This window comes from Clytia hemisphaerica, unplaced genomic scaffold (genome assembly GCF_902728285.1).
Source record: "Clytia hemisphaerica strain Z4C2 unplaced genomic scaffold, Clytia hemisphaerica genome assembly, whole genome shotgun sequence".
Lineage (NCBI taxonomy): Eukaryota > Metazoa > Cnidaria > Hydrozoa > Leptothecata > Clytiidae > Clytia > Clytia hemisphaerica.
The window spans coordinates 296,399-324,222 of record NW_027103704.1 but is presented as its reverse complement, the minus strand read 5'-3'; the positions used below and the strand labels follow the sequence as shown (position 1 = coordinate 324,222).

The following is a 27,824-nucleotide window of genomic DNA, read 5'->3' as shown; positions in this document are numbered from 1 at the left end:
GATGTTACATATAAGGAATGAATCTATAGCTCCACGTGTTGTGCAAACATCAAGGCTTGCTGTGGTCGAAGGGGAGAGGTAACTCGACTTGGTTTTTATCATATATATTTCCCTTTATTTCAAGTCTACGCTACGTATTCATCATCGTGTTTTTCTTTTTAGTGACGAAACCTACAAAGTTAACGCTGATTTAATCAAGGAGAAGCTATTAATGCTTGATGGAAATGAAGATTTTAAATGCATTTCACGTTTGCCCAACCATTTCGAGTCTGATTAATTAAATAAATTGTATTTTGTTTATTTCATTTGCTGTTTAGAATTTGATATAATGAGATTATATAAATAATACTTTGTGTACATCGTTTACAGTGGTATAATTTCCGTCGTTCAAACCTGAAAAAGTGAAATACATTTTCAAAGAAAAACAAAATTATTTAACAACCTGAGAAAAAGTGAAAAATATCTTCTTGCAATTTTGACTAGGTCATAAGTTTCAGATAGGGTCGCTCTAACGTGAAAATAGAAACTATAAGGTCATTGTTTCTTGGATTACTGTAACACGTTACATTTATAAGCAAGAAGTTTTGTTAAACCATGAGAGGAGAAAGATAATCTCTACACATTATTTAAGTGGAGCTAAGAAGAAGTTTAAATTACCTTATTACTTGGGGAGTCAAAGTAAAAGCTTCTCCGGGTATGACGAGTTTACCTGATGCACCCTAAAGAATAAGGAATGCGAGTTAGTCGATTCATCGCTATTAAAAAAGAGAACCCGAGTTTTCCAGGTCAGAAGTGGGTTTTTCGAGCTTACTTGATTTACCGATAAAAGAAATAGAACACGAGTTTTCAAACTAACCGGGCTTACCTGTTATACTCGGGTATAATCGGAAACCCGGTTTAGCGATTTGACTCGCAAACCCGAAATACTCGGGTAAAACGCGGGTCCTAAAGATTACGTAATTGTATGCGATGATGGGTAACTCGGGTATACCTGGGTCGTACTTGTATTACCCGGATTTTTACCCGGGATGAATTACCAGGGAAATCTTTTCTTTTTTTTTTAAATAAAAATTTACTGTTTTAAAATGGAAAAAAATATTTTTATATTCCGGCCGAGACAAAAAGTTGGACTCGAAGACTGCAAGAAACCGCAATAGATAAAAGGGAGTAGGGGCTAGGCGAGATTAGAGACTGGGGTTTCCTGTCATGGAATCTCCTGGACTTAAAAATAGGAAATGAAAATCATAGAAAACCGAAATTGAAAGGGAATCTCCAAAAAGGTAAACAACTGGAAACTGGACTTGGTTGTGAAGGTAGTAGGAGTGCAAGGCTAGGGCAGAGAATTAAGTAAATACTAGCCGGTACCCGGTGCCGCACGCCGGTTAAGCTGTAGCTGAACGCAATAAAAGTCCTTTGGATGTAGACGAATTTTTTGTTTAAGTCAAAAGTTATCAGGAAGAGAATCGTTTACTGTACCAGTTTCGTCTGAAACAACTCTGAATATGCCGTCCAGTTGAAATGAAAATTCTTCAGGAAAAAGTGGGAAAGTCACAAAGAATAGTGCAACTCTTTGTTTTTATCGGATTGAAAAAAATAAGACAATTCTAAGTTGCTTTTTTAAACCCTTGTCATAACTGGCTGCGTTTAGACCAGCCTGGCATTTTGTAAATTGTTCGGTTTGTCAAATGCCTAATGATGCCAGCGTGTTGGCATTTCGTTGGCATTTCAAATGCCATTTTGAGCAAAGGAATCCCCTTTTCTGGCATTTCAAATCAAACAAAGAAACCAAAACAAATAAAAAAATGACATTTTTGATTTTTTAAAGTATTTGCACGTTTTTTATTCAGTTCTTTCTATAGATTGTAAAATTTGCAACATTTGCCATAGCCTAGCCCTACGGCAAAAAGTTTCAGTCTTAATGACTGCAGTTTTTGAAAGATTCCATACTTTTCATTGTTTGATCTGTCAAAGTTGAAATTGAGGGAATCACCTTTTCAGTAATGACTCTAAAAATTCCTTAAATGCCATGACAGAAAATACAATGGAAAAGCTATTAAAATCGAATCCCTCATGAGCAAATGCCAAACTACAAATGCCAGTTGGTCTAAACGCAGCCACTTTTCAAATTTAAACATGAAAAATGACGTACACACTTTTTGACAGTAACGACAGTAATATGAAGAAAGAGGTTGACTAATTTTCTCTTTTTGCTTTTTATCGCCTTTTGAATGCTGTCGTTGTTTGGTTTGACAAACTTTTTGACTGTTATGTTTTGATTTACATTTGAATTATTCTTTTCTATAAAAGGAATTTGTTTCGAAAAGAATTCGAATGTCATTAATAAATACGATCGTTAATTACATTCGAAAAGAATTTAAACAAAAGAAAAGAGAAAAACAAAAAACGGGCATGCCTAGGCAGAAATTAAAATTACTAAATGTAGACGGGCCTTAAATTTCAAAACAAAGGCTGAATAAAGTCTAAACCAGGCTCTATCCGATCTGTCAATCAAAACAAACTTACCGAGAACAAAACATTGCTTGCGAAATCGAAAGTGACACACAGACAGAAAACAGAAAACAAAATGACATACGCGTTATACTAATAATATATAGATGGGTAGAAGCACAAAAGGATCAGTATAGGTATGTAATTTTTAAACTAGTATATATGCTAAATTTTAAAATTAATCATATGATAGAATTTTTGTGAATTTTTGCTTCAAGTGTTTGTCTTAGTTGGACTCTGTTATCGTATACATGCCAGTAAGATAGTATTTCTTCCAACCATTTTCGTTTGTTATCGTCCAAGTTGGGTGAGTGTGATAGTTTGGAGAATTTACGGTTAAGCAGTAAGTTATAGATATTAATGTTTTCATTCAGGCAAAAATCAAAAATATCTTGCAGGATTGAGAACGACTGATCTGAGAAGGAGCTGCTGAGAAGTGAAATGAGGTATTTTGATGTGGTTTCCTTTCTCATCAAGAGTTGTATAAAGTTAATTTTCCTGTTTTTGATTTCGGTTCCGACAGAGTCTGTGAGGAGCTAGGCTACGTCATATCTGCCTTCGCTCCAAGCGTAAAACTCCTCCTCTTCGGGCTATGAGCACTGCTCTTGGTTAAAATATTGAAATTCTCCAGATAAATCGCATGCGCAGTAAAGACACGCATAATCAGTCTTCGATTATTCAAAATCAACAGACGGCCTTCGCAATCTAAAATCATAACAATATGGCTACCGACAATCCCTTGCATTTTGATAGAGACGAAGCTGTGAGTTTTTTGGAGAAATATACCTTTGGCATCGGCTAGTTCGAAACGCAGGTCACAGGTCACAGGTCAACAGGTCACAGGTCAACAGGTCATGTCACAGGTCACAGGTCATACAAACTACAGACCAGAACATATGGATTTCTGGAAATATATTAAATTTAAAGACCACGGGTATAGGAGAAGTGGGACGCTAAGTGGGACGCCAAGTAAAGTGGAACGCTAAGTGGGACGCCAAGTAAAGTGGGACACGCTAAGTGGGACGCTAAAGTGGGCGCGATCAGGTGGGACGCTAATTGGGACAATTAAGATGGAATGCTAGCGAGATACGCTAAATGGGACATTGAGGTGGGTTGTTAAGGTGGGACGCTGATGCTAAAGTGGGACGCTAAAGTGGGATAATTAGGTGGGACGTCAAGTAAAGGTGGAATGCTAGGACATTAAGGTGGGACACTAAGGTCGGAAGCTAAGTGGGACACTAAGGTCGGAAGCTAAGTGGGACACTAAGGTGGAACGCTAAGTGGGACGTCAATCAAGGTGGAATGCTAGTGGGACGTTAAGCTGGGATACGTTAAGTGGGACACTAAGGTGGAACAATAAAGTGGGACATTAAGGTGGGATGCTAAGATGGGACGCTAAGTTGCACGCTAAGGTGGAACGCTAAGGTGGGACGATCAGGTGAGACGCTATTAGGATGTTAAAGTGGGACAATCAGGTGGGACGTTAAAGGTGGAACGGTAAGTTGGACGCTAAGTGGGACACTGGACAATTAGATGGTGAATTTCTTTTTTTAAACATACCTTAAGGGAAGACATTTTCGCTGAATTTTATTTCGCGGTTCACAACTCAAAGCTCGGAAGTTTCGTGGGAATTTAATTTCACGGTTGACAGAATTTTTTGCCCTAAAAATACTAATTTTGGGGAAATTTCTTTAAATCCTGAAAAATATTTGTGTTTCGGCAACACTTTTCGTATTTTTGCAACTCTTCGATTGTGAAAATTAGGTTGGTTATTAGAGACCCCTTATTTGATCGAAAATTTGTAGAGTCTGGACTAGTCTGAAATTAAATTATAGAAATTTGTTTCGTTAAAAATTTTGATCTTTGAATGAAAATAAATGGAACAAAAAGCTAAGAAAAATGTCTCTAAAAATATAAAGATGCATTAAAAACAAAAGAATGTTATTGACCGTGGGTTCAGTAATTGCCGAAGAATTTCTTTAAGACACTGATTTCGACTCTCTCATGGCTATGCACTTAAAATAAATTTTCTCAGGGATTAAAATACCTCAACCTCAACATTTGATCCCGATGAAGATTTATCCTAAATAAGTTAAAAGGGTTAAAACTGCCCACCACGTATAACAGTTTGAAAATACATAAATCTTTCCTTTTTCATAAAAAATAAATGTCTAATGTTTTAAATATGAAGAAATTCTAAACGGTTTACAAATGGCTTGGCTAACAAATGGCATGGTTTTGCATCCCTAGATTTAAAGAGAACCTTGGCAAAGTGGCTTAGAAATGGGGCTCTGATGTGCCTTTATTGGATATCAATTGAAATTCCCTTTACAAGTTTAATGAAAATAACCATGGCATAAGGGTAGAGAATTAGAGCCAAGCACATTGGTAAGCGACCCTAAATAATATATTAGGTAAAATATAATAAAAACATTTTGGGATAAAATATATACAATCTGTGTTTTTCTCTTTTGAAAAAAATAAAATCCTACCACGCATATTCATAGTACATACAACTAAATACAATTGGGGCATTCAAAATGTACATTCGTCTGCGAAGCGGTGAAGGGGGTCCGCAAAAAAAGCGAACGAAATTGAACGGAGAGGGAGGGGTTCAAAACGTTCGTTTTTCAGGGTGGGAGTACTTTTCACAAGCGTGACTTTTTAATTTCTTTTAAGAAAATCTTTTTCTCACATAATCACACTTTTTCTTTGAATCAATAACCAAAAATAATTGTTAATCGACCCTAAATAATTGTGTTAGTTGTGATTATTCAGACGAGCAAGGGAGGAGGGGGTCTGAAAATACATAGGTAAATTTAGACGAACGTACTTTTTGAATGCTCCCAATGTATACAATAATATAATAGAAATGTAGTTTAAAAAATAAATATCATAGTATAAATAGTAACAAAATTTTGCAAGGTTGTAGGCATATAACTTGGCCTTGAGCTAAAAGCTTTCCAATTTTCAATTTCAGTTAGTGAATTTGTATCAAAATCAGGTGATTAAAGCAAAATATTCTTTGACACTGAAACTGAAGATGATTACGAATTTCAACCAGCAGATGTCATTAAAAATAACAACAGGGGAGCTCGCTTATCAGACAGAATTTCTGAGGGCAGTATAAATAAAACAAAACTATATCAAGCGGCTCAAAATATTTGAAATGTATATACCAGAATATACTAAATGGAATAACAAAAGATCAGCCCACACACCAGTTAAATGTACAGTCAAAAAAAAAAGTAACGGAGTATCTACAGTGTGATGCGAAACTCCTCCCTCAACTTAAGTTTATGAGCCATTTTTGGTGGAGAGACCACCATATCTACCACCAAGTCTTGAATCGTCAGCTCTCTGTCTGGGAATTCTGCTTGTAGGCACTTTCTTTTGAGGTGAAAATAGCAGTTTTCTTTGGTCTTAGATAATCTCAATTGGGAACTGCCTTTGACAGGATACAATCGATGTATTTTGATTCCCAAAACCATGTCGAATGGGGCAGGGGGCAGTTCAGAACGCTCAGTCTGGCGATATTTTTTGTGGCAACCATGGCACGTTGTAGATCTGGTCTGGTTAATATATACCAAATGAAATTTCTCATTGTCTTCAATGATTGGCCTGGCTGGCCGTTTATCGACATAGCCATCTGTACTTCTTTCCTGTCTTTCTGAAGTTTTCTTACGCTTTCTTGATTTTTGACTTTTCTTTTTGCCAGCATTATCTGGCTGAATTTCCTGCAAAATGATTTCAGGTCTTGGGGCCCATTTACTCAGATGAAACTCAAGGATGTCCAAATGATACGCTATCGTAATGGAATGTGCACATACACCTAAAACCAATTAGTTTTTTTAATTTGATGAATTCTAATGAAATTTGATTAATATCAATACTTAATATCGATTTTTCTGGCCACATGCATGAGTACAAACATTTGATATTTATACAACTTAACAGACTTGTTTGATAAAGAGTTTACTTAAGATAAACACTAAAAATTTAATTCCCAAATACTGTTAAGTAATAAAACCTTTGTCTTGTACCTTGGGTGCTTTTGAACCTTGGACATTCACAAATGACATTGCTGTTCCGAGCTTTAACTTTGTATGCCATATCATCTTGACTTCTTGATTTGACAAGATAAGAGTCTTCCAGTATTTTCAATTTCTCAACTGAAATGAAGAAATTCTCCAAATAGTATCCTGCACCATCCCAATCAACCGAAAGATGACCTGGAAGACCAGAGGCGGCGAAATCTGGGAACCTTGGATGAGATAGACTACTTGGAATATTTTGTTGAGCTGGGTTATCATTATCATCTTCTTGCAATGACATGTCTCGATATCTCTGCAAGCCGGAAGTCGAAGGTTGGGAATAACCTAAAATATAGAAAAATGTCAAGAAGGTTGGGAATAACCTAAAATATAGAAAAATGTCAAGAAATAATCGAGGTTGAAGCTTCTTAGTACGTACTCAAATTTCAATGAACAAACAAGGGGTTAAAGCAATGCTCTCTGGGTTTGGGTTGAAGTTTATACCTTCTGGGTGTTTATCAAGCACCAGAAAAAATCTGAGGGTGCAGTCAGAAAAAAGAGACCATGAGAATGAGTGAAAAGTACGCTGAATAATTTCTTAACAAACCTTCTTCACTAGACTGAGTGGTTTTAGATGCGTTCCTCATTTGGTCATGATAAGTTACATTCGACGATCGAGCTACAAAGTAAACAACACTAAAATTTAACAAGCAGTGTAATTATACCTTGTCAGAGAAAAAGTAAGTCACAATTAACATGCGTTCCTGATTTTTACCTGGAATGACTGTTCGATTGTTTGTGCAATTTTTTACCTCCCTTAGCTTATTCTATTAAAACTAATAACACGTGATTGATGTTTGGAACAAATATGATTTACCTCCAGTTGAACTCTCATTGGTTGCAGATTGAACATTGTGTTGTGTATTGAAGGTTGGTAGAGCTAAAAGTGTATGGGGTTTATTTATATATAAAATAGTATGTAAGATAGTTCTCATAGTGTTAACCCCCCTTTTTTTAAGGGGGATCCAACTTTTCCAAAAGTGCTTTATAGGGGGGATAGGAAATTTTCTGAATAAAATGGGGGGATCAAGTAAAAATGGGGGATGACAACTTTTGGTCAAAATGTCTATGATATTTTATATTGATTGAGATGTTTGGTGTGGAACAACTAAAAACAAGTCTAAATAGCTAAATCTTCACCTGCCGCGCCATGTTAAACTCTTTTTTCATATAACTTTTGATGCAAAATTCAATGTTTTGGGTTTTGAATGACTCGTGGACTACTGCTGTAAACAGGGGGGAGATTCGAAATTTGTTTAAATATATATATAGGCGGGGGGGGGGGTGAAATAAAAATGGGGGGGGGGGGGTTCAGACCCCTCTGCACACTATGGTTCTCACTATGTTTTCCTGACCTTGTGAGTGTATATTACCTCTTTGGAAGAACGAAAATATAAGTTTTTTTATTAATCTGTTCAATCTCACCTGAATCTCTATCACAACTGCTTAAAGTGATGTCAGGAAATTTCCCACAAAAACGTTTTTTCTTTGCATCTTTCTCTTGTTTTGTCATTTTTCCCCATGTGACTGGATCAATACGTTGTTTAGAAAAACTAGGAGCAAGTTGGTATATGCCTAAAAGACAAATCAATACGTCAATTTTTAGTCAATTTAGAATCGAGAGAGTAATAAAAACTTAAGGTTATCTGCCTTTCATGATAATTCAATTTTTCTTCAAGTGTAATAAAATTTTCTTCTAAATTGATATCTAAATTTTTCATATTTAACTTAAAAATTCAGAAATAGGAGAAGGTAAAATAACAATAAATCAGAAAAATGATATTTTTAATCACATTGAAACCCTGCTGATTTTGAAACCTTCTAGAATTTGTTTCTAATTGGAAATTAATATAATTAAAAAAGTTTTACCCTGATCAATTAACGACCGTTCTAAATTTCTGAAGTGCTCAGCTGTCATTTCGATATATTTCTGTGCTGCTTCAGTCCATGAACATTCTGTGGAAGGTCTTCCTGACTTTTGTGCATCCATTTTATCTTGCCATATACGTCGTTTAAATTTGCTATGGGTTGATTCGATAGCATTGGTATACAGAAAATTTTCCCCCAGGCCAGCAGCTCTCCTTACACCTGCTAACATTCCATCTGCAAAGTCTTTCTCTATATACGTCTTAAAATATCTGCCAAAGTCTTCACTTCCTGTGAGTTCTGCCCATCGCCTATAAAGTTCAGGCATTCTTGGATACAGATCTGATCCATCCTCACAGTCAACCAGGCCTTTCACCTAAAATGTAACAAAAGCTACAGATCAATATGGATATGATATCAATTATATAATTAGCAGAACAGAGGAATTTCATCTCTAATTTAATTATTCATGTCAATTCCTTTGGATTTAATGGATTTTGGCAATAGAAAATGAATCATACTAAAACCGTAAGAATTGACAACTTACTTTGGCATAATCATCTCCAAAGATATCCTCTTTTATTAGCCTTTTTACCAGTGAATCCATCTTCAAATCATTCATTTTATAATTTATATCATCCTCCATATGCTTTCGACAGAAGAGTAAGGTAACATACAGGAACTCGCTGGACAGACCATTTATAATTGCTTTTTCACGATCCATTCCTAAAAACAGCAGATCTTTCACTTCAGGTTTTCTTTGGATCAAGGTCTGAGCTAGGTATCGGTGGACTGATTGGTCCTCCTTAGTATGGAACAGTGCCGGACCAGGAATCCATGGAATCTTGCCATCTTCTCTTCTGGTGACCTTACCATACTGATAGCAAGTGGGGGTGACATAAAACTTTCCAATGTTAAACGTTTTATCAATTTGAAGAACACTAAGTAAGTCTCCAGGCAAAGTACATATTTCGTGGATGTGGGACAATGTTGCATCAGAACAAACAGCAAATTTGACGTGTGGATCAAATTGAAGATTATGAACCAGGTTAGGGTTACATGCTGCAAAAGTTAAAAGTTCGTTTAACACATCATCTTGTTTTGGCTGTCGAATCTGAAAATATTATAAGGTAGTTGATAATGAATATTAAAAATCTTTAGATAAATTGAATTTTTGAAAATTGATCATTCTTAAAGGCATTTGAGACTTGCAATACTATTTTTGTTTTTGTCTTATGAAAGAAAGTTCAAATTACCAAGTTACGTGCACGTTTAACTTGTTGTGGGTTGCGAGGAATTTCACTTGTAGATGGAAATTCATCCATTCCACCAACCTCTTCAAACAAATCATCGTAGATTCTAGAGGGACCACGTACCGTGCCATTCACGGCTTTTTTGATACTTTCTTTTGTTGAAGGGGCCGTTGGAATAAAGGATCTTTTGTTCTTTTTTGCAAGACCATGTGGCTTAATTACAATTGGATGCACCTCGTTCTCATACCTGCTAATGTAAAGATTTTAAAAAGTTATTCAATCAATATATTCTAATAAAAATGGGATTTAGTATCTGGAATAGAAAGCAAAAGTTAAGCCCAAGCAAAACTTCAAAATACTTTATGCTGTCAATCACTTTGAAACAAATTAATGGCCTTTGTAATAAGTTACTCTTAGTCCATAGGAGCTGCTATAGGCAGCAACTAGTGAAACCAGAATTTGCGTATAAATAGGAGTAAGCATAATGGCATAATAAAAAGTTGGTAATTGTTTAACACAGCTTATTGGTTAAGGCTTTAAAACTCTACATTGGTTTAAAATAAAACCTCAGTGTGGTATGAAATGTAAACTGAAAAATTCAATAATCAAAGCACGAGCAGTGTTTATATCCTGAAAGGTATGAGTTCATGCTCTAGATAACAAGATAACCTTTTCCAAGCAAGATGGTATAAGTTGATATAAGTAAATAATTAATTAGAAAGGGCAAGAATGCAGAAGACAGAATTCTAATCAGAATCTAATGTTGATTGTTTATTTACAAAACAATTCTCACCAGTATTCTAACAACAGCATACCAAGCTTTTTTCCATCATGTGCTTCAATCATTGTAGCGTATCTGCGGAAATCAGGAGACGATTTGTTACAGTAGTATGTTCTTTTTATTACATATTGATTTTGTTGCAATTTTTGGCGTTTCTTCGTATTCCTAGCCATTCTGCTTGATGAAACAACTGTAAAGTTCTCGTCTAACAAGACAACAGTACCATTATAACCCCTGTTCTCCCAAGAACCGTTGTCATCTGCAGCCCAATCATTACAATTTTTAAGTTTTGTCGTGTCAAGTAGGAAGCTCATGTTGTCTTGTACCCGGACGGGCTTCTTGACCGCTATCCTTTGTGACTTTTTCTTCAAAAGTAGATCAATAAGTACTTGATTAGATAGGTTGTCACATTTTCCATGACAAAAGATGGGAATCTTCCGATCATTTTTCAAAAATGAAACCTCTTCAAGCGGACTTTCATATCCTCTGTCTGCGTCAGTATCTTCATCAGTATCTTCTTTATTTTCTTCATTAGTATCTTCTTTATTTCCTTCCTCCTTGATTGTCTTTTGAACTATAAAGTCCTGTTCTTCTTCTCCTGAGGACAGCTCGATCACTTCTATGGTTGTTGCCATATCTCTAACTATTTTATTTTTATTTCTAACATCTAAACAACATTTACAAAAATTGCATCAAACCAAAGAAGATAAATTTTATGATGTAGCTCATATATATCAAAACATATCAAAAGGGAACAATCAATCAATCAATCAATCAATCAATCAATCAATCAATCAATCAATCAATCAATCAATCAATCAATCAATCAATCAATCAATCAATCAATCAATCAATCAATCAATCAATCAATCAATCAATCAATCAATCAATCAATCAATCAATCAATCAATCAATCAATCAATCAATCAAATCAATCAATCAATCAATCAATCAATCAATCAATCAATCAATCAATCAATCAATCAATCAATCAATCAATCAATCAATCAATCAACTATCATAAGTTGTCTAATGTCGACATCTGTCTTCTAATTTCGACACCCTGCTTTGAAGATAGGAATGATGGGAACGTGGGAATTTTGATGGAGAAATGTTTATTTCCTCTCTGATTGCTTCACAAAGAAAATTAGTTTCAATCAGCGATTCCGACCTTGCTTCTCTATAGAAGGATGTCGAAATTAGAAGACGGGTGTCGACATTAGACCAACTTACGGTACTTAAAATTATTCAACAGGGTGTTCTCTTTATAAAAAAGTCCGCAAACATAAATTTTTTTGGCCTCATTTGCATTAATTAATTAATTTTGCATAAATTTGTTCTCACATTAATTTTTTTGGATCAGGTCGGGTCTGGTCGGGTTAGCGTGAGGCATGGTCACAAACTGAACTGGACATGTTCGTAAAAAAAGGCAAGTTTTTGAGGTTTTTGTGACACCACCCATAATCCGTTCATCTTGCAGCCAGAACACCACCCATGATCAGGTCAGCTCGTAGGCAGAACCCCACCCATGTTCAGTTCAGCTCTCTTAGCCAGAAATCCACCCATGATCAATTACGACCCTGCCGGTGTACCGTAAGTTGGTCTAATGTCGACATCCCTCTTCTAATTTCGACACCCTTCTTTAAGGATAGGAATTATAGGAAGGTCGGAATCGCTGATGGAAACTATTTTTCTTTCCTTGGTGATCGATTGGGAAAAAAAACTTTGTCTATTAGCGATCCCGACCTTCCTAATATTCCTGTCTCTAAAAAAGGGTGTCGAAATTAGAAGAGGGATGTCGACATTAGACCAACTTACGGTACCCGACAGTCGGGTGCTGTTGGGAGTTTTGTCGGGTGCTGAATTTCTAAATTTGTGAAACACCCAACAATAGCGCACTCGACAGTCAGGTGCTAAAATTCCTAACTTTGTTACATGTCGGGTGCTGTTAAAAGCGTCCAAGATGTAGCACCCGACAAAGTGCACCAAACTGTCGGGTGTTTAAATTTCCAACTTTGAACACCCGACAACAACACCCGACTGTAGGGTGCACCGGTAGGTTCGTGATCAGTTCAGCTTGTAGCCAGAAACCCCACCCAAGATCAGTTCAGTTCGTAGCCAGAACACCACCCATGATTGGTTCAGTTTGTAGCCAAAAACCCACCCATGTTCAGTTCAGCTTGTAGCCAGAACCCCACCCCTGATCAGTTCAGCTCGTAGCCGAGCCAGAAATCCACCCATGATCAGTTCAGCTCATAGCCAGATACCCCACCCAAGATCAGTTCAGCTCATAGTCAGAACACCACCCATGATCAGTTCAGCTGGTAGCCAGAAGAACACCACAACACCACCCATCATGATCAGTTCAACTCGTAGCCACAACACCACCCATGATCAGTTCAGTTCGTAGCCAAAGCCCCACCCATGTTCAGTTCAATTCGGAAAAGTTATTGATTTTATCAAAGTGAGAGTCCCTTCTCTAGTTGATTGTATAATCAGTACATGCCAAGGGGGAGTCTTTCCAAGCTAAAACAAACACAAAATTTATAGATAGATTTTCTCTTGGAGCACTTGCCTGCTTATTCATACTACTTACCCCATGCACAAGACAGTATCAATTTCTTGACTTACTTACAAAAGCTTGACTTACTTGTTTATTGTTGCTGATTCAAGAAATATAGAAAAGAAAAATAGAATTCCATGAGCACCTCTACTCTTCCAGCTTCACTGCGTGCAAGTAATGTACATTCGGATACAACAAATCAATATTATACATAGTTTATCGTGTGTTTTACAACACTATTATATAAAATACAAAAACATAGTACGGGAAAGGAAGTACTTGAATATTGCAATACGATCAACTATAATATATATTGATAGTGTATTGCTACACTATACGACTGTTCTTCTCGGAATTCTTTATCTAGTCTGCAAAATTGTGGCTACGAGTCTGCGAATTTGCATAAAAATGGCGGGAAAAGAGACAGAATTTCAGAAATTGTGAAGACGAAGACAATATCATTATATCAAGTATAAAACGATTTATATTGTTAAAAAAGCTAATTTGGATATTCTCCCATCATGTGAGTGAGGATTCTAGCAGTTTTGTGCCCTGTAGCATGTGACATGACCTGTTGACCTGTGACCTGTTGACCTGTGACCTGTGACCTGCGTTTCGAACTAGCCGCTTTGGCATCGAAAAATTTCATCCTAAACAATTAGCATTGATAGAGGAGTTCTGTTTGGGGAAAAATATTTATCTGAGTGCCCACACTGCCTTTGGGAAATAAATTGTTTTTCAGTCTATACCTTGGTTTTTTGACCTATCCAATGATCAAAGTCTTGGGACATCAACCCTCTTGGTCATTTCCCCGTTGGTCTCTTTGATGGAGGACCAAGTAAAATATTTAAAGACCAAAACATGCATTTCTGCAGTAGCCATCAACCAGACTACCGAGAACCTAGATGAGGTACTTAAAGATGTTGAAGATGGCATTTACTCTCTTGTTTATACTTCACCAGAAAGCATTCTGTCAAAGGGTAGATTACGTCGACTTCTGTCTTCAGATAGCTTCCAAGATCACTGCATTGGTGTGGCCATAGATGAAGCCCATGTTATGGCAGAGTGGTTAGTAATATATGTATATACATGTCTTTTCTGTGTATTATGTTTTATATTGGCAAGGAGCATCACACCAATGTATTGGAATATCCATCCACAATTCCTTCTGTGCTTTTGTACTTCTTATCTGCGCTATCTCGCAGGTTGGTCAGTATTGAATTTTATTTTCTGACTCTGTTCTGTACTGGCTGGGTGATCAAAAATATTGAATTGCAATTGAGTAGAATATGTGACGGTGTGTTAATACTTTAGCCCATTAGCAAGCTCTATACTGTCTAAGTTCAATACCAGCTCCATATGTAGATGTTTGTATGTTTGTTTGTGTCAGTCGTCATAGTCAATAATCGTCAAAATGTGACTAATGATTAGTTTTTGAATGGCGATTTTCATTGTTTGACACTTAAATTGCTTAGCTAAAGTTGAATCACGCTTGTTATTGCTTTCCTTTTTCCATTCTATTCAGGGGATTTGCTGATTTCAAAAAAAAGGTTTTCCGAAAATGGAACTCCAACCTTATTGAATTGAGGTCCCTCCTTGGAAGCAATATTTGTTTTGCTCTCTTCACAGCAACAGCGTCTCGGTTGATGGAGCTCAACATTTTTGAATCACTTGGTTTAACACCTGATGATTTTACTCGTGTTGTTCTTGACCCTGATAGAAAGAACATTTGCTATCAAGTTCAAATGGTACCCAAGGTCAGTTTGTCCATTATTTTTGACTTTGTATTGCGTGACATTTTTTACCATGGTGATAGCTCTACAAGAAGACTTATTTACTGCCAAACTAGAAAGCAATGTGCTATTCTTTACAACATGTTCCTCCTCAAGCTTGGTAGCAGCATGTATAGTGGTGGAGTTGAGCACCCAAAGAAGAGAAGAGTTGACATGTTTCATGGGGGGACAGCTGATTCTGTAAAGAGCCACATTTTGGAGGAGATCTCAAAAGAGGATTCTCATATCCGTGTGGTTATTTGCACTATTGCATTTGGAATGGGTGTAAATGCAAAAGGTATAAATGAAAGTATTCATTTTGGCCCCTCAAAGTCAATTACGTCATTTGTCCAGGAAAGTGGTCGCATTGGTCGTGAAGGCAAACCAAGTGTGAGCAGATTGTTTCACACCAGCACACTTACTGGCAAAGTTGATACAAAAATGAAGGAGTTTGTTCATTCCAAAGACCAGTGTAGACGGAAGATCCTGCTTTCCCTATTTTCAAATTCAACATCAGCTGAATACGGCTGTGGTTGTGAGTGTTGTGACATATGTGCCTTGAAATGTGAATGTTCCATAAGTAAATGGGCACCTATTGATTTTACTTTGAAACCTCAGAATAATGACTCCAAAAGTCGTAAAACCTCAGATTCTGCCTTAAGCCTTCTTCATGAAAAGTTAGACTAGCCTGGATATCCAGGCTGTAAACTATTTCACAGTCTAGTTTTTGATATTTTATGCTCTGGTTTACAGCCTGGTCTCCCTAGAGCGATTTGCATTCTCTTTAAGAGAATGCAGTCCGCTTGCCTGCACTCACTTCGCTAAAACCGTAAGGGCCAATCTACACGGCGTTGAGCAATTCTAAAGCAAAAATAGGATAGTCCTCCAGTTGCTAGTGAAGATAGGGCTTTCTGTTACATGAAAACATGAAAAAGAAGAAAACAGAGGCAAGTTGGTTTTCCAAGAAAACATGGTTGGTCATGATAATGCATGCAAACTTTTTTATGGACTTTGGTGTAATCTTTGGATGTTTTAAATAGTTTTAGATCTTGTAAGACTGCTTTTTATTAATTTCTGTTTTGCTGCCCTGGGTTGGCTAGGAAGCATGGGTTTTCACTTTCATTCTCTAGGGAGACCAAGCTCTATAATTTTAGAACTTTGTATGTTGAGGTAAATTTTGTTTCTTCTAAAATTTTGAGCTTGGATATCCAGGCTAAAGTTAGACGAGTTCCGAAGAAGCTTCCTTGAATTTGATGTGAAACCTGTTGGTGTTCCATCTGTATACATGGAGTTTGATCATTACCAAGTTAAATCGTTGGTTAAAAATGCTTCAAAGATCTTTTGTGTCACAGATGTCTATTTTTATGGTTTTGTTTGGAGATGGAAACATGCAAAAAGAGTTTTGAAGATTTTCAATGAGGTTTTTGAGGACATTGATGAGCTATTTTCTAGTTTGAATGAAAGCATGTCAGATTTTCATAACTCGCAAAGTTTAATTGGTAATGAATGGTATGAGATTGCAAATGACACTTCCATGTTTGACACACTCAGTGATTCCATCATGAACAGTCTGCGTAATGACACCCAACAATCAGAATAAGGGCTAATTTTTCAGCTTTCTTACTTACTTATAACAAAAAATGAAAAAAAATTATTTAAATTGATGTTAGTAGTTTTTTTACTTTACTCTATTGGTTTTTTGTGATATAATTTATAATTATTAGCAATGGAAAAAAGGGGCTTGTTCATTTTTTTCTGTATATCATTATTCAAACAAGAAGCAACCAGAATACTTTTTAGATATTTCTGAACTTTCTACTTATAGCAGGATTTTTTTTTGATTAACACATTGATTTAGGAATTTGACTCAATGTTTTGATTCAGAACACCCTGTACACATCTTGTGTATAAATATACATCACATGTATATTTTAAGTAAAAATAAAACTGGTATCAAAGTATTTTACAAATTTATGTTCAACCAAAAAAGGTCCAAAATTATTCAATAGTTCAATCTGTTCTACTTCAATAAGGGAACTGATTTTTGCTGGAACAAATCTTTTCTTTTTTCACAGTTTTTTGCCAAATTTGTAAAAGTTTGAACCCCTGAAAATTTTAATTTCCACGAAATGCAATTTTTTATATTTTTTAGTTTTTTTTTTAATTAACTACTGCAAAAATTAGTTCCCTCAAGGTATTCAATAAAATCCACAGCCTATCGTACTGTCTTTTGTGTCCTGATTTGTGTTTTGTGATCTGAGATCCATTTGTAGAAATCAACAAAATCAAAGTCTTTGAGAAGACTGTCTTGGCAGTTTCTGAACGATGAATATTTTCTCTCTTCGTTTTTGACTAGAGCTTTTTCTCTCATTAGTTCTTTCACAATTTTGAGCCTATCCTTCGTGTTTGCGGCTTTTACATGTCTACCAGACCTTTGGTGTATAGCTGATTGTTTATCAAAATTTTGAAGAAGCTCTTTATTGTACGGCAATGCTTTCAAATACTTGTCAATAATTTTTTCATCTGTTTGATGTGGTCCAAGTCTCTTTTTCAGCAACTTGACAACTTTAATCAAGTGCTCCAAACCCATGTCCAAAGGAATGTTACCACCTGAAAAGGGAAAGATAACAAATTTGAAACTTTTTTCAATTACCATCATGGTATTTCTCTCAAAAAAAAACCTACCATGCCAAGCAAGCTTTCAGAAAAGATTTGTCTTCCATCTCAAATACTCATTTTTGATTGAAAAAATAAATAAATTGACAGTCCTCCTAATTAAAAATAAAACTCCTCAACAAACTAAGTTCTAACCTTGAAATCAAAACAATTTCAGGGTTTTTGCTGCCTACTAGAATTGGTCAAAGTTGGTTTCATAAGGTTATTTATCTTTATTAAAAATTTGCTTACCAAGACCATTTTTTTTCTTGACAGACCGGTTCCAAACTAATCTGTATGCATCTTGCTCTGATAGAAGTGCAGTTACTTGGCAGAGTAGATGAAAGCCTTCCACTGCATACTTCCTACTTCCTGCTCCATCAACTTTCATGTATGGTAGCATGAACTCCCATGATCTTATGATTCGGTCACCATCTCCTTCACTGATAGCATCTTTGAAATTTCTAATTAAGATCATGAATTCCATAACACTACATTGATAATTGAACATGTCATCGTTGCTTTTATCATTGTCAATTGATGTCTTTGCAGCAACTGGAATTGGTTCCAAACCATGTTTCTACAGTAAAAAAATCACAATATTCATACTTTATAGTTTTATGGAAATGAATATATTTTTTATGTGTATGGGACATTGTTTTTATGTTTGTATTATTATGATATAGGATTATTATGTATGTACTTTATATACATAATCAAAATTATATATTTACCACCACATGATAAAGTAATAAATGCTATCCAAGTTAAATAAAAATTAAATTTTTTTTATCATTTTTTCTCCTTATCAAAATCAGTTTCCTTAAGGTATATGTTGATAAAAAATCTAGCCATAGGGAAAATACCTTGAGTTCGTGATCTCTTTTGAATTTCGCATTATTTTGATACGTCTGCTTACATCCAGGGTATCGACATTTAAACCAACCATTTTCGTCCGTCTCCTCAGTATCACTTGATTGCTGCTGAAAAAAATGCAAACCTAGCTAGAATTCTCCAAAAATCATGAATAAATGATTTAAATATTGATTTTGGTTGCGTGCTAGAATCTTTTGAAACTTCAGAATTGAAACTTTCAAGTAAATTTTATGAAGAGTTTCTTCTCAAAGCAACTTGAATACCTGTTTTTGCAAATTTTTCATTTTGAGAAAATCTTTCAGCTGGTCAGATTTCAAAATATATTTGTCCACGATTCTTTCAGCTAGATTTTTCAAAAATTTTTTTTTGGCTCTATTGTCATCGTCTGCTGGCAGCTCAACATCAGCTGGAATGTCCTTGACATCTTTGATTGACAATTCAACAAGAGCTGCAGCTATTATGCGAGCATATAATTCCACCTTTAAAAAAGAGAATTCTAGGGGTTTGATTTGAATTTTACAAAATTTTGATAAGCTAAGGAACTTAAATATCAACAAAATCTTGATTTGGCAGTTTTTACCAAATCTTGAAATAAAATATTTAATACCTCTAAAAATTGCCTGCAAGCAGCATAATTCTTCTTAACTTCAGTGACAACGTTTCTTCGATTAATGAGGATCTTATCTGTTCCCAAGGTGCATTTATCTGTGGAAGTCGTTGAGTAGAAATGGTTGAAGCAAACCTTAAAAAAATATTTAGGAAATATTAGCTTGTTGCAACCTGTAATACTGATAATTGAAGATGATTATTTTGCGTTTCAGAAAATATAGTAAAAAGTTCTAACCAACCTGCATGAACTTCATCTCAGTATGGAAATCTGCAATTTCGAAATGCATCCCATGCAGTCGTTCTTCTGGGGTAAATCCATTCGCAGTTTGAAATTGAGAGTTGATGGCTCGCTCAACTGATAATTGGTCTCCAACAACAGCTAGAGTTCCAAGGTAGGTTTCATCATTGATCACACTTTTGGGTTGATATTGTTGAAAATCTTTCAGAATCCGGGCAATTCCGTCAGAATCATTCTCATTTTCATAAACCATGCCCAAGAGATTCTGATTTTTGAGCTAATTTAATTTAATTCAAATTCTATGCACATACCATTTGACATTTTTTCAACATTTCTTTGGAATGCTTGTGGGGTATATGCTTAACAACTGAATTTTCCATTGATCTTAGGCATTCAATGTCTTTGACAAGGATTCGCTGCACCAATGTGATATAATTGGCTCGTTGTTGTCTATGGTCATCTTTGTCAAATAGAAATTCTCCATTTGGAACATCATCTAATTTCTTCCTTGGAGTAACAGTGTCTAGATGATTTCCACCAACTCTGTTGATGACATAAGCCTTAACGCAATCGTGGGAGTCAATATTTTGGTTATCTTCAGTCATATCACTCACCTTCATGTTAACATCAACATTATCAAACACCGTCTAAAATAGTGTGAGTGATATTTTTAAATTTAAAAGGATCAATCGAATTTAAATAAATATTTCTAAAATGAACAACCTTAAAAAGCAAATTTTGTCAAAAATCAACCATTTTTAAATACCCCTTATTTTTTATCAAAAACACTCATCTTTTAGGAAACATTAAAAAGTGTTTTTGCTCCCTGCTAAAAATTCACAAAAAAATTTTTAATATCATTAAAAATGAATGGAATCAAATTTTCAAATGGAATATTTAAAACTAAAATTTGAAACTATCAATGTCAAAAGATTTTTCCACAGAAATTTTATAGAGACTGATGTTCACCTTAGAACCATTTTCATATTCTTTATCATTGTTTTCATATAAACTTTGTCTTTCATTAACAGGTTTGATAGGACTTGGTTCTATAAATAGAAAAAATATATTTAGCATATTTAAATAAAATTTATCTTTCTTTGTTTTGAAGAAGAATATTTTTGAACTACCAGATAAAATCAGTCTTGTCAATGTTAGGAATGTAATTACTTACCATTTTCACTTCTAATTAAATCAACATTCTTTTCAGCTTGTGTGTCTTTTGTTGGGCTGGAACCTAAATAGGAGACATTTTCATAGGTATTATAGTAAAAAACATTGGATTATCAAAATTTGGTTGCAAAGGCTAAAGATTTCTTCTTTCCTTACACATTGTAAAGAGATTTTCTGGTGCTATAATAGATCCTAAAAACTGTTGAGAATCATTGAAATGCTTACTTTTAAGATCGTCAAAATTCTTTCTACCAACTGTACCATTCATATCTTGTCCCTCAAGCAAGGATAACTGGACACAAATAGACAAAATAATGTTTTAGACTACTAAGCTTCTTTATTTTGCTTTTCTCTCCATGAGTATTTTAAAATAATTCTCGTCACGTCTTATGTGCCTTGTGCTAAGAAATATATATTTTCACATTTTTAAATATAAATTTCTTGATTTATAATAATAATAATAATATTGTTTTACAAATTCGCAGGCCACCGTGCGGACACATGGGCCTCTATGAATCGCTCATACATTTTGGGTTAATTATTTACATTGTTAATATAGACAGGTATGCAACAATAGTGACACTTTCAATCATATTCAAACTTTTTAGCTTTCCAGGCCACACTAAGGGTCTCTTTAAATTCTTCCACTGAGGATGAGTTGACTACTTTAGAAGGCAAACTATTCCACTGCTTAATGCCCCGATAGTATAGAGAGTTACTCTGCGGACCGCGAACACCATCGTTCCCAAAGATTACTACTAATTCAGAGTCGTGCGTTCTCATAGGTCTCCCTCGCTGGTTACATTTCTTAGGGATGCAAGATTTGTCATAGTAGTTTAGATGTTTAAAGATCTCAACCATGTCACTTACCTCGCGTCTGTATTTTAGACTAGTTATTCCGATTCTTTGCATTCGATTTTCATAGCTTAGCTGTCCACATGTCTCAACTGTTTTAAATGCGCGTCGCTGAACACCTTCTATCAATCTCGCGTGTTTTTTCAGTTTTGGTGACCAGATAACCTGGGCGTATTCTAAGTGTGGTCTGACAAATGTTACGTATAGTTTTCGAAACAGTTCTGGAGTGAGGTACGTGAAGGTCCGCCTGATAAGACCAGCCATTGAATTAGCTTTTTTCACCTGATTTGATATGTGTTGGTCAAAGGAGAGATTCTTATCGATGATAACACCAAGATCTTTTTCGAATGATACACGTTCAAGAATTTTATCCCCTAGTGTGTATTCGTGTACATGTTTGATATTATTTGGCTTTCCTAGGGTTAGCACATGGTTCGATCTGTGAAGTTGGTGTTTAGGGGTGTTGTAGTTCTTTTAACTACCTTTACCCATTGGGGATTTTAGTTAGTTTACTTAAGTTTCTGTACCCAGCCTACTGAACTTGTGGAATTACTGATTAAAATTTAAATATATAGTGGAAAAGACATGGAGATAATAAGAGATTTAATTTAATTTTAAGTAAGGATTTAATTTAATTTTAAGTAAGGATTAAGAGGATTTTAGAAGAATATTAGTTTTAATTTATTAGTGGTCGAGAAGATGCATGGACTTTATGAGAGATTTATTTAATAAAAGAAAAGAAAGGTATGTATATCGTACATATTTAATGTTTATACTATTAACTTAATGGGTTAAAATGTTTATTAAAACGTAACGATGTACATAAAGTACATATAAAATGTTTTTGATGGAAAAAATTTGTGTCTATATGACTTATAAGGTATTACTAGAACGTAATAACGTAATAAAAGTGAATGCTTGAAAATGTATATTAAGGTGCATAATAAAAATCAAGAGTAACATTGAGTTACTCAAGATTATGTTGAAAGTAATAAATATTTTGTATAAGATAAAAGATTAAATTTTTTGTATATGATTATAAATACAAGAAAAGGAAAAAATTAAAAGAGAATAAAAGAGAGTATATGAGATAAGAAGAAAAATATATATCAGTCTAGTTTTTAAGCTTGTTTACAGACAAGTTGAAAATTTCCATACGAAAGCAAAGTTTTTGAGCAATTATAATAAATTTTGGGTAATTCAAAATTGTGATCCAGTACTAGATTCACTCAACCGAATCAATAAAAAGAAAAACGCCAAATCTATTTCCACCTTTGACTTTAGTACATTGTACACAAAGATTCCTCATGACAAACTGATTAAAGAACTATCAGAGGTCATTGATTTTGTATTTGATGCAGGTAACTGCAAGTTTATCGCTATTTCTAAAAATGATAAAGCGTATTGGTCAAAAACAAAACCCAAATCTTCTGTGTCTTTTACACAGAATTCTTTGAAAACTGCTATGAAACATCTGATAAAAAATTGTTTTTTCAATGCAGGTGATATTGTTATGTGTCAAGTGATCGGGATTCCCATGGGAATCGATCCGGCGCCATTTTGGGCTAATCTTTTCATCTACCAATACGAACAAAGGTATATGAGCAGGATCATTGAGGAAAATAAGGTTAAGGCTCGCCATTTTCATTCGACTAAAAGATTCATTGATGATTTGTGTGCGATCAATGACGGTAACTTGTTTCAGTCTGTGTATAGAGATATCTATCCAGATGAGCTTGAACTCAAAATTGAGCACTCTGGTAATCATGCTTCTTTTTTAAACCTGGATATTACCATCAAAGACGGGATATTTATTTATAAGTTGTTTGATAAACGGGATGCATTTCCTTTTTCCATAGTCCGAATGCCACATAAAGATAGCAACTTGCCAGAATCGATTTTTTATTCTTCTTTTGTTGGTGAACTTCTCAGGATTGCTCGTTCTACGTTACTTTTCGAGGACTTGAAAGTTAAAGCCAAAGTTTTTATACAAAGAATGCGATGTCAAGGTGCTGAAAACGCAAAGTTAGATTGCAGTCTTCGACGGGTTATAGTTCGTCATTTTTCAGAATTTTCAAGATTTCAACTCTCTCAAGATTCACTCGTTCGCCAGCTCTTGCGGTGAGCGGTCACGGCGTACGGGGCTTCGAACCGGGTTATAGTCCGATTTTTTAAATTCTCATTCTTTCCCCACTCTTTCAATCTTATTCTTTGAACTGTAAAATGTGTGTGAGAGCCACAGGGTTGGATAGTGGCAATCCAATCCCAGTTCCTTCTCTTCTAGTTTGCTTTCTTCAACGTTGTGGCAGAAACGTGTCAAAGGTGTGGCAACTTTGTCTAGTAGAAAGTATACTTCTTTTCCCATTGTAATTTTAGTTTCTTCGGCTGGTTCCGTGTTACGTTTTAGTTTATTTTATATTATTGCGCGCGTTTTATACTTTCAATAAACACATCTTTTTACTATCTTTTATCTGTGGTGGTGTCTTATTAACACTGCTTGGCCTACCTACACAACCCTATTTCCATCATATAGGAGGATATTTTCACAAATGGCCGAAATCCTGTGTAGGTCGAAAACTGAGGAACAGATAATGTGTTTTCTTGAAATATTTTTTGACTCATATTGAGTTACTTCTTTCCATAAAGTCATTTTAGATCACTAGTTTTACATTGACGGATTTCTATGTCATCATATTTTCCTTTTCTACTCCAACCTGATTGATTTTCTGTGAATGTTCATTCTAGATTTTTGTTGTATTTGTATTGTCTTTTTGTTTTGTGGGTTTTATACTTCTTTTATACTTCTAGACTAAGTCTAGAAGTATAAAACCTTCAACTACTCAAAATGGAAACAATAAATACAAAAACCCACAAAACAAAAAGACAATACAAATACAACAAAAATCTAGAATGAACATTCACAGAAAATCAATCAGGTTGGAGTAGAAAAGGAAAATATGATGACATAGAAATCCGTCAATGTAAAACTAGTGATCTAAAATGACTTTATGGAAAGAAGTAACTCAATATGAGTCAAAAAATATTTCAAGAAAACACATTATCTGTTCCTCAGTTTTCGACCTACACAGGATTTCGGCCATTTGTGAAAATATCCTCCTATATGATGGAAATAGGGTTGTGTAGGTAGGCCAAGCAGTGTTAATTAGACACCACCACAGATAAAAGATAGTAAAAAGATGTGTTTATTGAAAGTATAAAACGCGCGCAATAATATAAAATAAACTAAAACGTAACACGGAACCAGCCGAAGAAACTAAAATTACAATGAGAAAAGAAGTATACTTTCTAGAAGCCCCGTACACCGTGACCGCTCACCGCAAGAGCTGGCGAGCGAGTGAATCTTGAGAGAGTTGAAATCTTGAAAATTCTGAAAAATGACGAACTATAACCCGTCGAAGACTGCAATCTAACTTTGCGTTTTCAGCACCTTGACATCGCATTCTTTGTATAAAAACTTTGGCTTTAACTTTCAAGTCCTCGAAAAGTAACGTAGAACGAGCAATCCTGAGAAGTTCACCAACAAAAGAAGAATAAAAAATCGATTCTGGCAAGTTGCTATCTTTATGTGGCATTCGGACTATGGAAAAATCGTCTCTCTAAGAGGAAAAAGAATTCGGCCACTCTTTGTTGTTTGTAGTTCTGACAGGAGAAAACATTTTATTTTTTCATACTATATATATATTTCTAAGAGAGTTGATTTTTATAAAGAAGTTAATCTTTCAAATAGTGTTGGCTTTTCAGTGTTTTGTCTAGTCATGAAGTTGTTTACATTTAGAGGGTGGTGGAGAACTCCACCACTTTTGGTTAGCCAGTTTTTTGCAAGTGTTTTTAATCTGTTTTCTATTGATGACACTTTTGATTCCTGATAAAGGTCTGCTATTCTCGTTCTCATAGGTCTCTGTAATATAATTCTCAGAGCTTGATTTTGGATTTTCTCCATTCTATACATTTGGGCTTTGGAGATACTTAATAAACAAATATGCGAGTATTCCAGTCTTGATCTTAATAGACTTCTATATAGCATTAACAGTTTATTTTTAGACATTTGGTATTGGTTTTTAAGGGTTCTAAGAAAGTTTAATATGTGGTATGATTTATTAATTTTATCAGAGATGTGTGTGATGAGATTTAATTGTTTGTCAAGTTGTAAACCTAGGAATTTTATTTTATTATCCTTTTTGAGTCTAACATTTCTGATCCAGATTGACATTTTACTGGTACCAAAATTTATATGTTTAGTTTTGTCCATATTTACCACTAAGCCCCATTTGCTAAACCAGTCAAATAAGATTTCAACATATTCATCTAGTTCAGAAACATAGGCTTTCTTGTATCTTTCCCAAGTAGCAAGGTCGTCTGCGAATTGAGACATTTTAATTTTATTATTTACTGGTTTAGGTATGTCACTGACAAAGAGAGAGAAAAGAATGGGTGATAGGCAGGAGCCTTGTGGAACTCCTGCCTTCAAAGAAAAGGTGTCAGATTTAAAATGGGAGTAATTTATGTATGCTTTCCTATCCTTTAAGTAGCTATGTAGGATATATAAAAGATATTTAGGGATTCCAAGAGAGTTTAGTTTAAATAGAAGAAGAGAGTGGTTTATTTTATCAAAGGCTTTCTCGAAATCTACAAACACAGCGTGCATTCTTTTACCTTTTATTTTTGCTTCTTGAAAGTCATTTAATAAAAGAAAAAGGTTATCTACAGTACTTCTTTTATTTCTGAAGCCAGATTGTTCCTTATTTATAATATTTTTTTCCTCAGCCCAACAATTAATTCTATTAGCCAAGATTTTTTCAAAAAGTTTACCTATGGCAGGTAAAAGTCTTATAGGTCTATGGTAGGAAATTTTCTTGGAGTTCTTTACTTTAGGAATCATTGTGATTTTGGCTATTTTTAATGTATCTGGAAAAATGGAATTATTTAACCAGTCATTAAAAAGAGAAGATAGTGGTGATATAAGAATAGGAGAAAGTGTGGAGAGAAGTTTATTTTGTATGGCATCATGACCTGGTGCTTTGTGGACTTTGAGGCTTTTAAGGACATTAGCTACTTCTTGGTCTGTTATTTTTTCATCTATTTCGTGCCTGGTTAATAATGGGTCTAACATGTGGTAGATTGAATGTCGTTCTCTTCTGTGGAATTGGGTGTTTTCGAACCAGTGGTCTACAACGTACTTATGTCTTCTATCATTTGATAGATTGGGCTGAAAGATATTTTCTTGTCTTTCCTTAAAGGCATCTGCAATGTCTTGCTTGTTTTTAATTTTGGAACCGTCGTCTTTAGTAAAAGTTTGGTCTTTATGTTGGGTGTTTACTTTCTCACCGTCTAAAATGTTTTATATAATTCCAATTCCAAGTCTTTTTGGTTGTTTCCCTTTCGTTCATCCTCTTTTTAATTAAATTAAATCTCTTATCGTTGCTCTTTTGGATTTCATTTTTGATTTGCCTGTTTAATTCTGTTTTCCTGTTTCTGAGAAAGTTATTGTTTTTGTATTTTCTTAGCAGGTTGATAGTACTTCTTCTTTCTTTGATTAGTTTTCTGCATTCCATGGACATTCCCTGGTTTTTGTTAGGTATGTTCTTAAATGGGATATGCTTATCAATTTCTTGGAGAATATTCATTAATTTATTAGTTTTTTCTTCTACTTTCTTAGTACCAAAGACTTTCTCACAAGAGAATTGATTTATGATTCTGGATGCTGTGTCCATGTTTTAATTTATGATATAATTTAACAAATTAGATTTTTTTGGAGCAGAAGGATCAAAGAAAGAGAAAGAAACAGGTAAATGGTCAGAGCCGATGGATTTTAAGGAAGTAATGTCATTAATTTGGAAGAATCTGTCTGGAGAAGTAACTATTTGTTGGATAACTTCTTTAAATTCACCTTTCTTGGTTTTGTAGTTAGGTGGCATCATGTATGTCTCGAAATCATTATTATCGAATAGCTCTCTAAAGTTTGTACCTCTAGAGTTTGTTTTAAGGCTGCCCCAAGAGTGGTGTTTGGAATTTAGGTCTCCAACGATTATTGAATTAGGAAGGAAGAGAAGTTTTAAGGTTTCTGGATTAGCAGTGAAAGTAGGTGGAAAGTAACAACAGCAAAGATTGAAAAATTTTTGCATGTTTTGAGAGTCTGGGAAGATTTTAATTAGTAGTATTTCATGCTTCCCTATTTGGAATTTCCTTATGTGGTCATGAGCTATGTCTTCTCTTATTAAAATTGCTGTACCCCCTACATAAGATCTTAAGGTCCTTCTGTCCCTTCTGTTGTTCATTATAGACGTGTATCCTTTAATGTTGATGTTTTCCTTCTTTATTAATTTTGTCTCATTAGAAGAGCATAGGCCTTCCCTAAAGGGAATAGGCCTCCTGAAAATAGTCAAGAGAATCACAGCGCAAACACATCCTAAAAAAATTATCAGAAAATTGTCATATATAAGAAAATACTAGAAGAAATAAAAGTCTAGCTATATATTCAAATTATTAATGAGATTTCTCCATTGAAATCTATCAGAAGCAAGAACATGCCAACATGACTTATCAACGTTACATTTTTTGAA

At 34.8% G+C, this 27,824-nt stretch overlaps 4 protein-coding genes and 1 long non-coding RNA gene across 6 annotated transcripts in view; 2 read left to right on the top strand and 3 right to left on the bottom strand.

Annotated features, from left to right (window-relative positions):
• Nucleotides 1–27,824, bottom strand: part of LOC136804063 (triosephosphate isomerase-like) — a 387,417-nt gene that overhangs the window by 206,503 nt on the left and 153,090 nt on the right. The gene's annotated exons all lie outside the window — the stretch shown is intronic.
• On the bottom strand, nucleotides 5,630–7,220 carry LOC136804120 (uncharacterized). The gene is made up of 3 exons (XM_067060863.1): nucleotides 7,150–7,220; nucleotides 6,552–6,887; nucleotides 5,630–6,340 (listed from the first exon to the last, which is right to left on the bottom strand). Exons 1-3 carry the CDS (start codon nucleotides 7,187–7,189, stop codon nucleotides 5,769–5,771), a joined length of 948 nt encoding a protein of 315 aa, XP_066916964.1. The 5' UTR covers nucleotides 7,190–7,220; the 3' UTR covers nucleotides 5,630–5,768.
• On the bottom strand, nucleotides 9,716–11,153 carry LOC136804104 (uncharacterized). The gene is made up of 2 exons (XM_067060850.1): nucleotides 10,515–11,153; nucleotides 9,716–9,968 (listed from the first exon to the last, which is right to left on the bottom strand). The coding sequence occupies exons 1-2, from the start codon at nucleotides 11,135–11,137 to the stop codon at nucleotides 9,716–9,718; spliced, it is 876 nt and encodes a 291-aa protein (XP_066916951.1). The 5' UTR covers nucleotides 11,138–11,153.
• LOC136804103 (bifunctional 3'-5' exonuclease/ATP-dependent helicase WRN-like) lies at nucleotides 13,892–15,524 on the top strand. The gene is made up of 2 exons (XM_067060849.1): nucleotides 13,892–14,133; nucleotides 14,591–15,524. Exons 1-2 carry the CDS (start codon nucleotides 13,892–13,894, stop codon nucleotides 15,522–15,524), a joined length of 1,176 nt encoding a protein of 391 aa, XP_066916950.1.
• The window catches only part of LOC136804048 (uncharacterized), a 35,362-nt gene continuing 27,164 nt past the window's right edge, over nucleotides 19,627–27,824 (top strand). For both annotated transcript variants that reach the window (XR_010846230.1, XR_010846229.1), the window contains exon 1: nucleotides 19,627–19,872. This is a non-coding gene — a long non-coding RNA (uncharacterized lncRNA). The remainder of the gene's footprint in view (nucleotides 19,873–27,824) is intronic.